The 14,484-nt window shown below is 44.7% G+C and overlaps 3 protein-coding genes across 4 annotated transcripts in view; 2 read left to right on the top strand and 1 right to left on the bottom strand.

Moving 5' to 3' along the window:
- Positions 1-14,484, top strand: part of BCKDHA (branched chain keto acid dehydrogenase E1 subunit alpha) — a 191,490-nt gene that overhangs the window by 82,288 nt on the left and 94,718 nt on the right. The window lies entirely within an intron of this gene.
- B3GNT8 (UDP-GlcNAc:betaGal beta-1,3-N-acetylglucosaminyltransferase 8) overlaps positions 1-14,484 on the bottom strand; it is a 117,843-nt gene that overhangs the window by 69,010 nt on the left and 34,349 nt on the right. The window lies entirely within an intron of this gene.
- LOC307222734 (uncharacterized protein) lies at positions 362-12,036 on the top strand. 2 transcript variants are annotated; one of them, XM_079988184.1, is made up of 3 exons: positions 362-918; positions 9,686-9,905; positions 11,456-12,036. In XM_079988184.1, the coding sequence occupies exons 2-3, from the start codon at positions 9,720-9,722 to the stop codon at positions 11,657-11,659; spliced, it is 390 nt and encodes a 129-aa protein (XP_079844310.1). In that variant the 5' UTR covers positions 362-918; positions 9,686-9,719; the 3' UTR covers positions 11,660-12,036. The 2 variants fall into 2 exon arrangements, with proteins under 2 accessions (XP_079844310.1, XP_079844309.1); XM_079988183.1 differs by having other exon boundaries at positions 362-923; positions 11,456-12,031.

Below are 14,484 nucleotides of genomic sequence, written 5' to 3'. Positions count from 1 at the left end.
AAACGACGGATCCCAGGATCCTTCGGGGAAGCCATGACAGTTTAAAGCGGTATCATGGTGCTTTAATTGTGTGCTGTGAATGTGGGTGTTTTGGTGGGATAAAAAAAAGATCAGGTAAGGGGAGAATGGGAGCACTCCATCATGCAATGACTAACAGTCTACTCACGCCCTCTGAGTCTACCTTGACCTTAAAAGCAAACATCTCTATCTAGCCCTCTGGCCTCATCACATCCTGTGGCAGGGAATTCTTTTCAGTTAATTATGTGTGATGATGTGTTACTTCCTTCTCCTGTCTGTGTGTGTACAGTATCTGTGTGTTCTGGATTGTGAGGGCGTGTCCTGCCTAGTGCCCTGACAGGACTTTCTGTTCCTTGTGGGGCAGAAAGAGAAAACAAGGGCGTATGAATAGGCTCCGTCACCAGCTGCACCCCGGACTTTGCACTGACAGCCCAGCTGGCCACTTGCAGAGCTGGGCGTGTTTCTTCCAAGCCTCTCTTTTCGGGTGGCATTTCTGGTGTCAAATACTGCTGTGGAATGCAAGGAGATAAAGAGCTTCAAAGATCCCCCAAACCACTTAAGAAAGGAGTTAATGGGTCGGGGGCTTCCAAGTCCCCATGTTTTAGCTGCTCAGGTGTCACACTCACCTGATCCCGCTTTGCATATTCTCCCAGAGCTGGGGAGACGGAGGGGTCTTGAGGAATAATCAGAAGCAGAACTAGCTAGTCACATTCCTTTTGCTTCAACGCACCAGGCGGCATTCACCCAGCACCCTCAAGCTTGCACCGCCGCTCCTAGGCAGCTTCCTGTCTACCTTGAAGGCATCTTCTGCCATTCTACCATCAAGATTATTGTTTTTTTACATCTCCCTCTGAAGACCTCCCTCTAAGACGCACCAGGATGAAGGCCGACTTGAGGCTGGTAAGGTGAGTGAACGATGGGACAGGTTGGAACGGCCAACCCCACTTGGCAAACAAGTAGACCTGTAGAACAGGCAACTGACTTACCTGACATACGTAGTTTTAACTGTGTAATTTCCCATAGATTGAAGAACCCTTAGGCTGTAGTAGGTTGATGTCCATTTGGACTGATAGGAGAAAAGGCGGGGAGGTCAACAGCAGGTGGCGCCAGAGACAACAACAGGCAGAACCAACTAATTCTACTTTGGGTCCCTGGCTTGCAGCTGAATTCTACAAGGGGCAACACTGAGACTAAAGACTGAGACTAAAGATTGTAATAAAGAAAGCAGGAAGGTTGGGGTCTGGCTGAGGGCCAACTGAGGTTGGTGGGGCGGTACCCCATTCACCTGAATGGATCAGCCTCCAGTGCCTTAGAATTATAGCTTGAAAATGGTGCTGGGAATTCAGGGTGCCTGGGGAAAGGCACAACTTTAGTGTGGAATTGTTATGCTTCGCTCTCCCAGTTTGTATGGGGCATCCACATGGCAGGTCTATGAGCACCAATGCCCTCTGTTGCTGACCAACAAAAGTTTGGAAGACATACAGCTGTTGTTTGTTTGCATTTTGCGGCTCAGAAATCCAGACAGACATTTGGAGCAGTATCTGGTGTCACGCTATTGGAACTACTTCTTTAAGTCCTGGAGGGAACTGGAACTCTGCATTTTCCCACCATCGCCACATCAAGCAATTGGTCCCTTACCTTTCCTGCCCTGACCTGGCCACAGTGATCCATGCAACAGTCACCTCCAGGCTTGGCTACTGTAATTCGCTCTACCCTGGGCTGCCCTTGAAGTTGTCCCAGAAACTCCCTGCCATGGGAGCATATTCACCCAGCGCTTTTCCAGCTGCACTGGCTCCTGGTGGAGTACAGGGTCAGATTTAAGGTGTTGGTTTTGACCTTTAAAGCCCTTCACGGCCTAGGACCCTCGTACCTACAGGGCCGCCTCTCCCGGTATGCCCCACGGAAGACCTTAAGGTCCATAAATAGCAACACCCTAGAGGTCCCGGGCCCTAAGGAAGTTAGATTAGCCTCAACCAGAGCCAGAGCCTTTTCAACACTGGCTCCAGCCTGGTGGAACGCTCTGCCTCATGAGACCAGGGCCCTGCAGGATCTGATTTCTTTCTGCAGGGCCTGTAAGAGAGAGTTGTTCCACCTAGCTTTTGGCTTGGAATTAACTTGATCCCCTCCCCCTCTTTCCTTTCTCCTGCTGTGATGGAACTCCTATTTGGGGACTTCCCTAGCTTTTTTCTGGCCCACGTAGGACCAGTCTGGATAGTTAGCCTCGGTGAAGACTTGACATTTTCATCCCCCAAAAAGTTTTTGAGTTTCTGCTGAAATGAGGCTGCATTTTATTTTTTATTTTTTAAGAATATTTATTAAGATTTTACAAAGTCATAAATACAAAAATACATAATAAAACAAAAAAAGAAAAAATACAAAAAACAAGAAACAAGAACAACAAACAAAAAAGAAGTTAAAACAAATCCACTTTTTTTTTAAACTTTAAACTCATTAGCTTGTTTCTTTGACCTCCTCACACCTCCTGTTTTTGTATTCCCATTAATATAATCAAATCAGCAAATCCTTACCCTCTTTCATTTTTCTTAACTCTATATCTTAACATGTTAAAACTCTATGTTTTCACCCATTATCAATTCACTTTTGCATACTCAAGTGAAGACTTGACGTTTTCATCCCCCAAAAAGTTTTTGAGTTTCTGCTGAAATGAGGCTGCATTTTAATGTTGTATTTTAATCTTGTTTTTTAAGTTGCATTTCAATCAATTGTTTTTATATCTGGTGTTAGCTGCCCTGAGCTCGGTCTTGGCTGGGGAGGGCAGGGTATAAATAAATTTTATTTTTCCATTGTCTCTTTGTCCTGGTCTCGGATTCTGCCAGTCATCTCTGCCAGTCCCATGTAGTCTGTCATCTTCATCTGCCATTCTTCCAGAGTGGGTAGATCTGGTGTCTTCCAATACTTTGCAATAAGAATCCTTGCTGCTGTAGTGGCATACATAAAAAAGATTCTGTCCTTCTTTAACACCACATGGCTTACCATACCCAGGAGAAAGGCCTCTGGTTTCTTCGAGAAGGTATATTTAAATACCTTTTTCATTTCGTTATATATCATTTCCCAGAAAGCCTTAATCCTTGGGCATGTCCACCAGAGGTGAAAGAATGTACCTTCATTTTCTTTACATTTCCAACATTTATTATCTGATAAGTGGTAAATTTTTGCAAGCTTGACTGGGGTCATGTACCACCTATAAATCATTTTCATAATATTCTCTCTCAAGGCATTACATGCCGTGAATTTCATACCGGTGGTCCACAACCTTTCCCAGTCAGCGAACATAATGTTATGGCCAATATCTTGTGCCCACTTAATCATAGCTGATTTAACTGTTTCATCCTGTGTATTCCATTTCAACAGCAAGTTATACATTTTTGACAAATTCTTAGTTTTGGACTCTAACAACTCTGTTTCCAGTTTTGATTTTTCCACCTGGAAGCCAATTTTCCTGTCCAACTTGTAGACCTCCAATATTTGATAATAATGAAGCCAGTCTCGCACTTTGTCTTTTAGATTCTCAAAACTCTGCAATTTCCACTTATCACCCTCCTGTTCTAAAATTTCACAGTATTTTGGCCATTTAGCCTCCGTATTAAGTTTTTTCAAGGCTTTTGCCTCCATTGGTGACAGCCACCTTGGAGTTTTGTTCTCCAGCAGATCTTTGTATTTAATCCAGACATTATACAATGCTTTCCTGACAATATGGTTTTTAAAGCCTTTATGAGCCTTAACCTTGTCGTACCACAAATATGCATGCCACCCAAAAAAATTGTTAAATCCTTCCAAGTCCAAGATGTCTGTATTCTCGAGAAGCAGCCAGTCCTTTAACCAGCAGAAAGCTGCTGATTCATAATAAAGTTTCAAATCTGGCAGGGCAAATCCCCCTCTTTCCTTTGCATCAGTTAAAATCTTAAATTTTATCCTGGGTTTTTTGCCCTGCCAGATAAATTTAGAAATATCTTGTTGCCAACCCTTGAAACAGTCCATCTTGTCCACAATTTGCAAAGTTTGAAACAAAAACAACATTCTAGGCAATACATTCATCTTTATAACTGCTATTCGACCAGACAAGGAAAGCTTCAGATTTGACCAAATTTCTAAGTCTTTTTTAACTTGTTTTCAACATTTCTCATAGTTATCTTTAAATAAATTAATATTTTTTGCTGTCATATTAATCCCCAAATATTTTACACTCTTGACCACAGTTAAACCTGTCTCGTTCTGAAACTTCTCTTTCTGAATAGCTGTTAAATTTTTCTCCAATACCTTAGTTTTTAACTTATTCAATTTAAATCCTGCCATTTGACCAAATTCTTGCATCAGTTCCAAAACTCTTTTAGTACTAGATTCTGGCTCGTGTAATGTAAGTACCAAATCATCTGCAAAAGCTCTCAATTTATATTGTTTCGCTCCGACCTGAACCCCTTTAACCAGCTGGTCCTTTCTTATCATGTTTAGCAAAACCTCCAGGACCGAAATAAAAAGTAGCGGGGAGATTGGGCACCCCTGGCGTGTCCCTTTCTCAATTTTAAGTTCTTCCGTAATCACATTGTTCACTATAAGTTTAGCCTTTTGTTCAGAATATATTGCACCTATACCATTTTCAAACCCTTGACCTACCCCCATACCCTGGAGATTCTTCTTCATAAAGGTCCAAGAAATGTTATCAAAGGCTTTCTCCGCATCCACAAATATCAGAACAGCTTTTGTGTTTATGTTAACTTCTAACATCTCCAAAATGTCTATTATATTCCTTACATTATCTGATAACTGTCTTCTCGGGAGAAAGCCTGCTTGGTCACTGTGAATCTCCCCCATCAATACTTTTTTCAATCTTCTAGCTAAAATGTCAGCAAAGATTTTGTAATCCACATTTAGTAAAGAAATTGGGCGATAGTTCTTAAGTTGAGTCTTCTCAGTCTCTGTCTTCGGTATAAGCGTGATGTAGGCCTCTTTCCACGTTTCAGGTGCCTTTTTCCCCTCAAGAATTTCGTTACAGACTTCCTTCAAAGGTTGTAATATCCATTCCTTTAAAGCTTTATAGTATTTGGAAGTCAGTCCATCAGGTCCCGGAGACTTGCCCAGTTGCATGCTTTGAATGGCACTCTCTATTTCTTGTTCAGTTATTTTCTTGTTCAAAAGTACTTTACCCTCACTTGAAATTTCCTTCAATCCATTTTTCTCCAAAAATTGTTCTATATCAGAGTCTTTTTGTGGCCCTTGTGCATACAATTGTTTAAAGTATCTCTGGAAACAGCTTCTAATTTCAGTTGGATTATAAATGTTCTTTCCATCCACTTCCAAATTTGTCACTGTATTCAACTTTTGTCTCTTCTTCAATTGCCAAGCCAGGAATTTACCACATTTATCAGCGGATTCAAAGGTCTTCTGTCTCATTTGTTTAATTTTCCATTCTATTTCTTGATTCATCAATTCCATATACTGAACCTGGTATAATTTAATTTCTCTCAATATCTCCTGAGACTTTGGTTTTGATCTTAATTTCTTTTCTCCTTCTTTTATCTTTTCCAGAATCTTATCCTTTTTCGCATTCTGGCTTCTCTTTTTTATTGCATTTTGTTGTATCAAGAACCCTCTCATAACGGCTTTACTTGCGTCCCAGATTACTCTTTTTTCAACATTAGTCTTCAAATTGATCTCAAAATAGTCTTTCAATGTTTTTTGGGCCTTTTTACAAAATTCTTTATCTCTGAATAGGGTGTCATTCATTCTCCATCTGAAGGTGCCAGCTGTTGTTTGGTTCATTTCCATCTTCACGGCGTTATGGTCAGAGCATGTTTTTGGGCAGATTTCCACTTTTTTTATCTTTGGTGCCAATCCTCTAGTAACCCATATTTGGTCAATTCTAGTCCAGGTCATTTTGGCTTCAGAAAAGAAGGTTCCCTCTCTTTCAAGGGGATTCTTTGTTCTCCAGCTATCAACCAAATCCATATTGTCAGTCAGTTCAAAGAAAGTTTTTGGTAGTCTTCCATCCTTCGATATCACTTGTCTTTGCGCTTTATCCATGTTTGTTGAAACAACTCCATTCATATCTCCCATCAAAATTACATTCCATTCTAAAAAGTCCAGCAAAGTCTCATGCAGCTTCTTAAAAAACTCAGATTTACCTTCATTCGGTGCATAGACTCCTACAATCAAAAATTTCTGTCCTTGGATTTGAATTTCAATTGCCAAATATCTTCCTTGTTCATCTTTAAATATCAATTTCGGCATCAATCTGTCTTTTGCATATAAAACAACTCCTCTTTTTTTCACTCTATCAGATGAGACAAATTCTTGTCCTAATTTTTTGTTAATAAGTAATCTTCTATGTGCTCTCGTCACATGTGTCTCCTGTAAACAAATTAAGTCCAATTGTTGCTTATTTAATATATGAAATACATTCTTCCTCTTTCGAGGAATATTCAAACCATTACAGTTCCAGCTCAGTAGTCGCAAAGCCATGATGGGGTTATTTACTTTCTCCTCCTACAGCTCCTAGTTGTTGTTCCTCTTCTGTTGGTGGCTGCAATCCAAACGATAAGTTTGCTAAGTCTAGGATTCCTTTTCCCGATGGTGTTGGTTCCTCTCCAGCTTCCACCTCCTTCACAAGATCTTCTTCGTGTTCTCTCAAAAATTTGTCTTTGTCAGTCGGTGTCTCAATTCTTATTTTTTTCCCTCTGTATTTAAAAGACAGGCCTTGAGGAAATTCCCATCTAAAGAAGATTCTGCTTTTCTTCAGTAATATGACCAGTTCTCTGTAGTCACCTCTCGCATCTAGAATGGGCTTAGGGATATCTTTAAAAATCTCCACAGAAGAATCTTCAATTTCCAGTGATTTTTGGTAGTGCAGATTCAGAATTTTGTCTCTTTCTTCCTTTGATCTCAAAGTAATCAAGCAATCTCTTGCCTTGTTCCTTTTTTGTCTTGTTCCAAGTCTAAATGCACTCACAATCTTTACTTCATCCTCTTCTAGGCCCTCTTGCCAAAAATCAAGAAACTCTTTTGTAAGAAAGTCCACCAGGTTATCCTGTTCTTTTTCTGGTACAAATCTCAATCTCAAGTTCTGTTCTTTTCTTTGTAGGTCCAACATAGCAAAGGACAAATCATGGTCCGCCAGTTTCTTGACAACCGGTGGTATTCTCTCTTGTGTTGCAATTGCAAGCTCCTTTGCCTCCTCGGCAATTTTCTTAGTAGTTGCTGATTCTTCTAATAGTTTTTCTATATTTTGAGCATTTGCATTAACTTGTGTTCCCAAATCTTTTATACTTGAAGTATTCAAATCAAGTTTTGCTGAAATTTCAGCTACATTTTTATTTGTTTCTGCAACTTGTTTACTTGTATCGCTCCCTTGCTTCGTGAGAAGTTCCAAGGATTGATTTATTTTTTCCAATGCTTTAGTCAAAACATCTTCTGATGACATAATTTTAGATTTTGTTTGTGAGGCAGCAGCTGCTCCTGTCAGTGAGGCCCTTCTTTGCTGTGAGGTATCAACTCTGTATTGTCTGCTGGATCTAAGACTTTTCTCCTGAAATGATTCTATTTTTCTTTTATCATTTGCCATGCCACTATCATGCCCAGTCAAGGTCAGTCTCAGACTTAAAAATTTGTTTTCAATAGGAAATTTCCACTGGCTGGGCTTCTAGTAGCTTAGTTGTTTCAAAAAGTAACACAGTCTCCTCTGGGGGGGAAGTTTCCAACTTAGTTTCAGAGTCTTTTAAAATAAGAATACTTTTTACAAATCCCCCCCTAGTTCTTCTTAAAGAGAGAGAAGCCCTAGTCCCAGCTCTTTCTAAATAGTTGCAGATATGTAACAGTTTTTAAAAGACAGTCCTCCAATACAGTATCTTTCCACAAAGTTCAATAAAGTTCACAAAGTTATTCCTCAATTCAGTGGTCTTTACCCCTTTCAAGGCAGTCCGCCCTCAGGATGCAAAGACAATGGGTGTTATTTCCCTTTTCCTTTCATGCAGGTAATAGATTTTCAACAGGAATTCTCCCCACCGCTCCTGCCAGCTAAGTGGGGGGTTTAAATCTTGCTTTTATCAATGGGTTACCCTTAGGCAGAAAACAGTCTTCAAAGGTTACAGTTTAGCAGTCTCTTCGCTGTGGGTTAAAGCCTCAGCGCCTAGGGCTTGCCGATCGAAAGGTCGGCGGTTCGAATCCCTGCGGCGGGGTGCGCTCCCGCTGCTCGGTCCCAGCGCCTGCCAACCTAGCAGTTCGAAAGCACCTCCGGGTGCAAGTAGATAAATAGGGACCGCTTACCAGCGGGAAGGTAAACGGCGTTTCCGTGTGCGGCTCTGGCTCTGGCTCTGGCTCTGGCCAGAGCAGCAATGTCACGCTGGCCACGTGACCCGGAAGTGTCTCCGGACAGCGCTGGCCCCTGGCCTCTTAAGTGAGATGGGCGCACAACCCCAGAGTCTGTCAAGACTGGCCCGTACGGGCAGGGGTACCTTTACCTTTACCTTTACCTTGCTTTTGCAATATCTACAGATTGGGAAAAGCAGACTTCCTTTTTGTACCTTTTCCCGTGACGGAATTTGTAAAATTCTTAAGTCCAATTTAAGCTTTTTAATCCTACTCACGAGTAGCTGTTTTTGAGTCCAACTGCCGGAAGAAATCAGCGCTCTCCGATAATGGCGATGCGGCTTCGCTCCACGGACTGGGTGACAGCTCTCAGTGCCGCGCTCCCCCCGTGCCGTTCCGAAGCCTTTAAAAAGGCTCCTTCACGGTTTGGGGAGACCCCTAAGGCACTCGCCAAGCCTCCTTGCTCACAGGCTTCACTGCCTGCGATTTTAAGGGTCCCCGCTTCGCCGAACCCGAACCCGCGGAGCAGACTTCTCTCGGAGCTCCGGCAGAAGTCCGCCATTGATCGCTGGCGCCTACTGGAAGATTGGAAGAAGTTTAAAGACTATCTTGATAAATATTATAAAATTAATGAAGTTTAAAAAGATATGGGTTTAAAAATTAGTGGTTTGCAGGGGCGTTGAATAAGGAGAAAGAGAATTATTAAAAACTATGGGAAATATGGGAATGGATTTGCTGATAAGATAAATGAGATTAGAATACAGAAGGGGGAGGTGTGAGGAGGTCGGTGAAATTAGGTTTTGAAAGTAAGGTTTGAATTTATACTTGTTTTGTTTTTGTTTTGTTTGTTGGTTTTTGTATGTTTTTATTGTTGTTTGTATTTGTGTTTATATGTGTTTATTTGAAACTTAATAAATATTATTTTTTTAAAATAAATAAATAAATAAATTTTATTTTTATTTTTATTATTTAGTTTTTCTGCCTCCTGTTCGGGTTGGAGCTTTTTATCTTACAAAGAAAGGACCTGTGGATTTAAGCTTGTTGGTTGCTGGCATCTGTCTGTCTCAGGAGACCACGGATGAGTGTGCGCCATTGGGGGTGAGGTCAAGCTGTTGGATGGTTGCAGCGCCTGCTGTGGCCGTAGAGACCGATGCAGGAGAGACATGTTTTGTTGCAGCTGGGGCAGAAGAAGGCGTTGCTGCAGATGAAGCATGGTGTTTCTTCAGAGACTGCGCCAGCATGATGCTAACCTTTCCTCCGCCCTTTTCATGTCTCTTCTGGTTCTGGGAGATCAGCAGGGAGAGGAGCTTGTCAGGGCAAACTAACCAGGGTCTTTTCCACTTCCCAGGGAGAGTCATGAACCAGGAGCAGAGAACCTCCCGATGGACACCTGGAGCAACGAAGAGGAGTCTCCCTTCAAAGGCTTGCCCCCCTTGCCTAAAGTTTTTCGAGAGCCCAGCTTGCCTTCATTTTCTCTGCCTGGGGAAGGAGAGCAGGAAGCAGCCCAAGAGCTTGAGGGGGGCTGCCCCGGCCTCCAAGACAAGATCGCCTGGGTGCACGGTGAAATGGTGAGGCCCTCTTTAAGCCAGGGAATGTCCTTCAGGTGCTTGTTGGACCACAACTCTCGGGCCATTGTCCATGATGGTCCTGCGTAAGAGCTTCCCATTAGCACCTGGGACGCCACAGTTGAGAACAAGGTGGTGGACTAGCTAGGGCACTGATTCAACTGGCTGTTCTTATGAGTTGGAGTCCAACAAGATCTGGAGGACACTGTGTTGTTGTTGTTTATTAAATGTATATACTGCCCTTCATGGAGACGCGGGTGGCGTTGCGGGTTAAACCACAGAGCCTAGGACTTGCCAATCAGAAGGTCGGCGGTTCGAATCCTCTCGACAGGGTGAGCTCCCGTTGTTCAGTCCCTGCTCCTGCCAACCTAGCAGTTTGAAAGCACGTCAAAGTGCAGGTAGATAAATAGGTACCGCTCCGGCGGGAAGGTAAACGGAGTTTCTGGTTCGCCAGAAGCGGCTTAGTAATGCTGGCCAGATGACCCGGAAGCTGTACGCCGGCTCCCTCGGCCAGTAAAGTGAGATGAGCGCCGCAACCTCAGAGTGGGTCACGACAGGACCTAATGGTCAGGGGTCCCTTTATCTTTACCTTTACTGCCCTTCATCCGAAGATCACAGGGTGGTTCACAACATAAAAATACAAAAAACAAATAAATGGAGAGCACAAAACACAAACCAATAATCCACGCGCGCCCTCAACATATCTGAAAGGCCACAAATAGTTACAAGGCCCAAGGCCTGGTTGCAGAGGATTGTTTTCACCTTGCAACTAAGGATATGTAACGAAGGTGCCAGGTGAGCTTCCCTGGGGAGAGGATTCCACAAATGGGGAGCCACCACAGGAAAGGCCCCGTTCTGGTGTTGCCACCCTCCAGACCTCTCGTGCAGGAGGCACACGAAGAAGGGCCTCAGAGGATAATCTTAAGGTCCAGGAAGGTATGTATGGAGACAGGCAGCCCTTGAGGTATCGCAGTTCTGAGCCATTTAAGGCTTTATAGGTCAAAACCAGCACTTTGAATTCGGCCCGGAAACTAATGGGCAGCCAGTGCAGTCGGACCAGGATTGGTGTAAACTGTCTTGCCTTGGTGAGGAACCTTGGCCAGTGGTGGACCTATATTTTGGGGGCCCTGAAGCTTGAATTGTAATGGGGGGCCCTTCGCAACCAGCAACAAGGTCTGGGTCACCACTGACTCTCAAACTTTGGGACTGTTGAAATATAGACAACAAAAACCTAACCAATTTTGAGTCACACGACTCAAATTGGGTCTGTCAGACCCAAAAATTTTAAGCAATGTGGGCTAAAGTTGCTTCTGGGTACATGATAAAACTTCTGCAGACAATGTACACAACACACATTTAAAGAATGTCCTCCCCAAGAATCCTGGGATCTGTAGTTTGTTCAGGGTGCTGGGGCCTGCAGCTCTGCAAGAGGCTTAAACTACACTTCCCATGACTCTTTGTGGGGGTGGATTGCTTTAAATGCATGGTGTGTCGTGCTTATATTGCCAGGACATCGATAGAGAATGAAAATGATTGCTTTCTTTGCCGTGCAGCTGAGATTGCGGTGGGCTGACCAGGCGCTTTTCCGCCATCTCTACACCCTCGCGTTGGAGATCCAGGACCTGAAGGAGTTGCAGCTGGAGATGGAAATTTTCTCGAGGGAGGAGCTGCTTGTGGACGAGCAAGGCCACGTACGAGACACCGCCAGCGCAGCCACGAATGTCCACTCAGCAGCCGCTTTTGAAATGACCATCTGAAAATTGGGGGAGCCATGGCCAACTCTGATCCATCCTTACTCACACGCACACTGTGATCTGGTGCTCCAGTCACCAAGCAACGAACCTGTATCTGTGAATGCACCTTCAGTCCCAAGATTTAGAAGTGGTGACTTTATAACCCTGCCTCTAGAGACAATGGGGCAGCCATTGGGCAGTATTCATCTAGTTGCACCTTTGGTTTTGCTTTTCTCACTTCTGGTCTATGTAAGTTGCACCGTAGGCCTAAGGCAAGGTGCACCTTTGTTTTTCTCACTTCTGGTCTATGTAAGTTGCACCGTAGGCCTAAGGCAAGGTGCACCTTTGTTTTTCTCACTTCTGGTCTATGTAAGTTGCACCGTAGGCCTAAGGCAAGGTGCACCTTTGTTTTTCTCACTTCTGGTCTATGTAAGTTGCACCGTAGGCCTAAGGCAAGGTGCACCTTTGTTTTTCTCACTTCTGGTCTATGTAAGTTGCACCGTAGGCCTAAGGCAAGGTGCACCTTTGGTTTTCTCACTTCTGGCCTATGTAAGTTGCGCCTTAGGCCTCATGGCAAGTTGCACCTTTGGTTTTCTCACTTCTGGTCTATGTAAGTTGCGCCTTAGGCCTCATGGCAAGTTGCACCTTTTTGTTTTGTTTTGTTTTGATGGCTGTGGATCCTTTTCTCTCCTTGGCATGGGAGAATGGCTTTTGGTCTTTTTGCCTCTTTTGCATGGGAGCATGCCTTCTGATCCCTTTGCGGCTGTTGATTCCTGTTCGCCCAGCCCCTTGAGGGAGGAGACTGTACAGGCTGTGGGCAAGGGGGGTTTTCAGTTTGGGCCTTAGATTTTATATGGGCCCGGCCCATAGCTGTCAACCGTCCCTTATTTGGCGGGAAGCTCCCTTATCCCAGCGCCGTGTCCCGCTGCTGTCCCTTACTGATGATGCCCCTTAAATTTCCTGGGTTTCAAAGGAAGCAGCTCCTTTCCCTCCCTCTCTGCCGGCCAGGGAGGAGGGAAGCTCCAACTGTGTTGCTTGGCTGCCCGGCCCGCCGCCCTCCGGCCTCCTCTCACCAGCCTTGGCCCCTGGGAGCCCCTCCCTGGGAGCCTCAGGCCCTTCCACCACCATCCTCCTCGTGGCCGCCTGTGTGTCTCTGCCTGGGGCCTCCCCTCTGCCCGTCACCGCTGTGCCCGCTCCCGCTAGGCCGTACTGCGGCTGTGCCGCCGAAGGACCCGAATGAGATGGGCAGCCTGGCATGGTCTATGAATTGATGAGGAGCCTTGAGAGGAGAGCGAGGGCAACCATGGAGAAAGCAGTTCAGAGAGAGGAGGGAGAGGAGGAGGCGGAGGCGCGGACAGGTGTTCCAAGGACTACAAGGGAAGGACCGCAAGCACTTCTCCCATAGATTTGTAGTGGTAGACTAGCATAGATGGTCTGATCTGCGGGTTTACTTCGGGTGCTATTCCCCCCCCCTTCCTCCCACCACGCCTGATGGAACTGAGAGCTGCAGATGGAGCACGAGAGAAAAGATACAGAACTGCAGCAGCATCTTCGTAGCTTGGACTTCGTTTTGCGCAAAAAGCGGTTGCTGCTTGTAGTTATTTAATTGCAGTGTTTCATCAGCTGGTGTCTTGAGCAGCAACCTCTGGAAAGGAAGGGCTAAAAACCGGCGCTGCTCTCCAAAATCATCTGGTCCCTTTTAACTTCGTATTTCAGCTGGTTGACTAAAATCCCTTATTTTGGCTGCTGATCCCTTATTTTTGAGGCTGCTGGTCCCTTATTTTCAAATCTGGAAGTTGACAGCTATGGCCTGGCCTGGCTGAGGGAGTGCAGGGGGCAGCCCCAGGTGTTTGCATTGAAGGTGGGACTGTGACCCTGTGTGAGGGTGTAAAGTACATTTTGTTGGGAAAAGAACTGTGTTCCCTTGCTAGCAGTTAGAATTTTATTTTATTTTTCTTTCCCTGCTTGTTCCTTGCATTTTTTAATTATTATTTCCAGGCCTTATCTCCCAGAAAAAAGTGGGGAGGCCTGGGTTGTTGCTCAGGCCCTCTGCCTCAGAAGGGGGGCAAGCTGGGGGCTGAGAGGTCTTCTCTAACAAACTTTTTTCATATATATATTGAGTGCTTTATTAGCAGGTTTTTCACTGAATTATGCTGCCTAGATATGAGCCTTCTGTAACAGCTATAGGCCTTCTGAAAAGGCCTGACCTACAAGTTTCTCACTGCTTTGTGTATTTTGTCTTGGGCACCTGCCACACAGCAAAATGCCAGAAGGCCAAGGAGCCCCTCCCTCATAGCTGTCAATTTTCAGATTTGAAAATAAGGGAACATCAGCCTCGAAAATAAGGGATCAACAGCCTCACCTGTCCCGGGGACAGTCTACGGGATATATAACAATCCGGGATAGCAGCAGGCAGCGATGCTGGAATAAGGGAATTTCCCACAAAAAAAGGGAAGGTTGACAGCTATGCCCTCCCTGCATATCATAGAACGACTTAAACGAGAGGCAGGGAAAGGCATAGCACATTTCTTGGATGTGGCAATGGAGGTGTACGTGACGTGGAATGAGGGAGGCAAATGAAGAATAGGATGCAGGAAAAGGCGAGGCTGTTAGCAGCAGCAATTGCAGTAGGAGCCCCAGATCATGAGGATGTGGGGGAACATGGAACCCCAGGAGAAAAGGGGGGAGACTGGGACACAACCAGTGCGCCCTATGGAAGAAGGAAGGTCATTGGAAGAACGAGTGCCCTGAGATTCTCAACTTTTTGGATGGGCCCTGAAGGAGGTGGCATTATTGCATTGCAGAGCACACCAGTAGGGTAATTGGATTTACCATTTTCGCATAAAAAG

The sequence above is a fragment of the Podarcis cretensis genome, assembly GCF_951804945.1.
Source record: "Podarcis cretensis genome assembly, chromosome: 8".
Lineage (NCBI taxonomy): Eukaryota > Metazoa > Chordata > Lepidosauria > Squamata > Lacertidae > Podarcis > Podarcis cretensis.
This window is presented reverse-complemented; position numbering and strand designations above follow the sequence as displayed.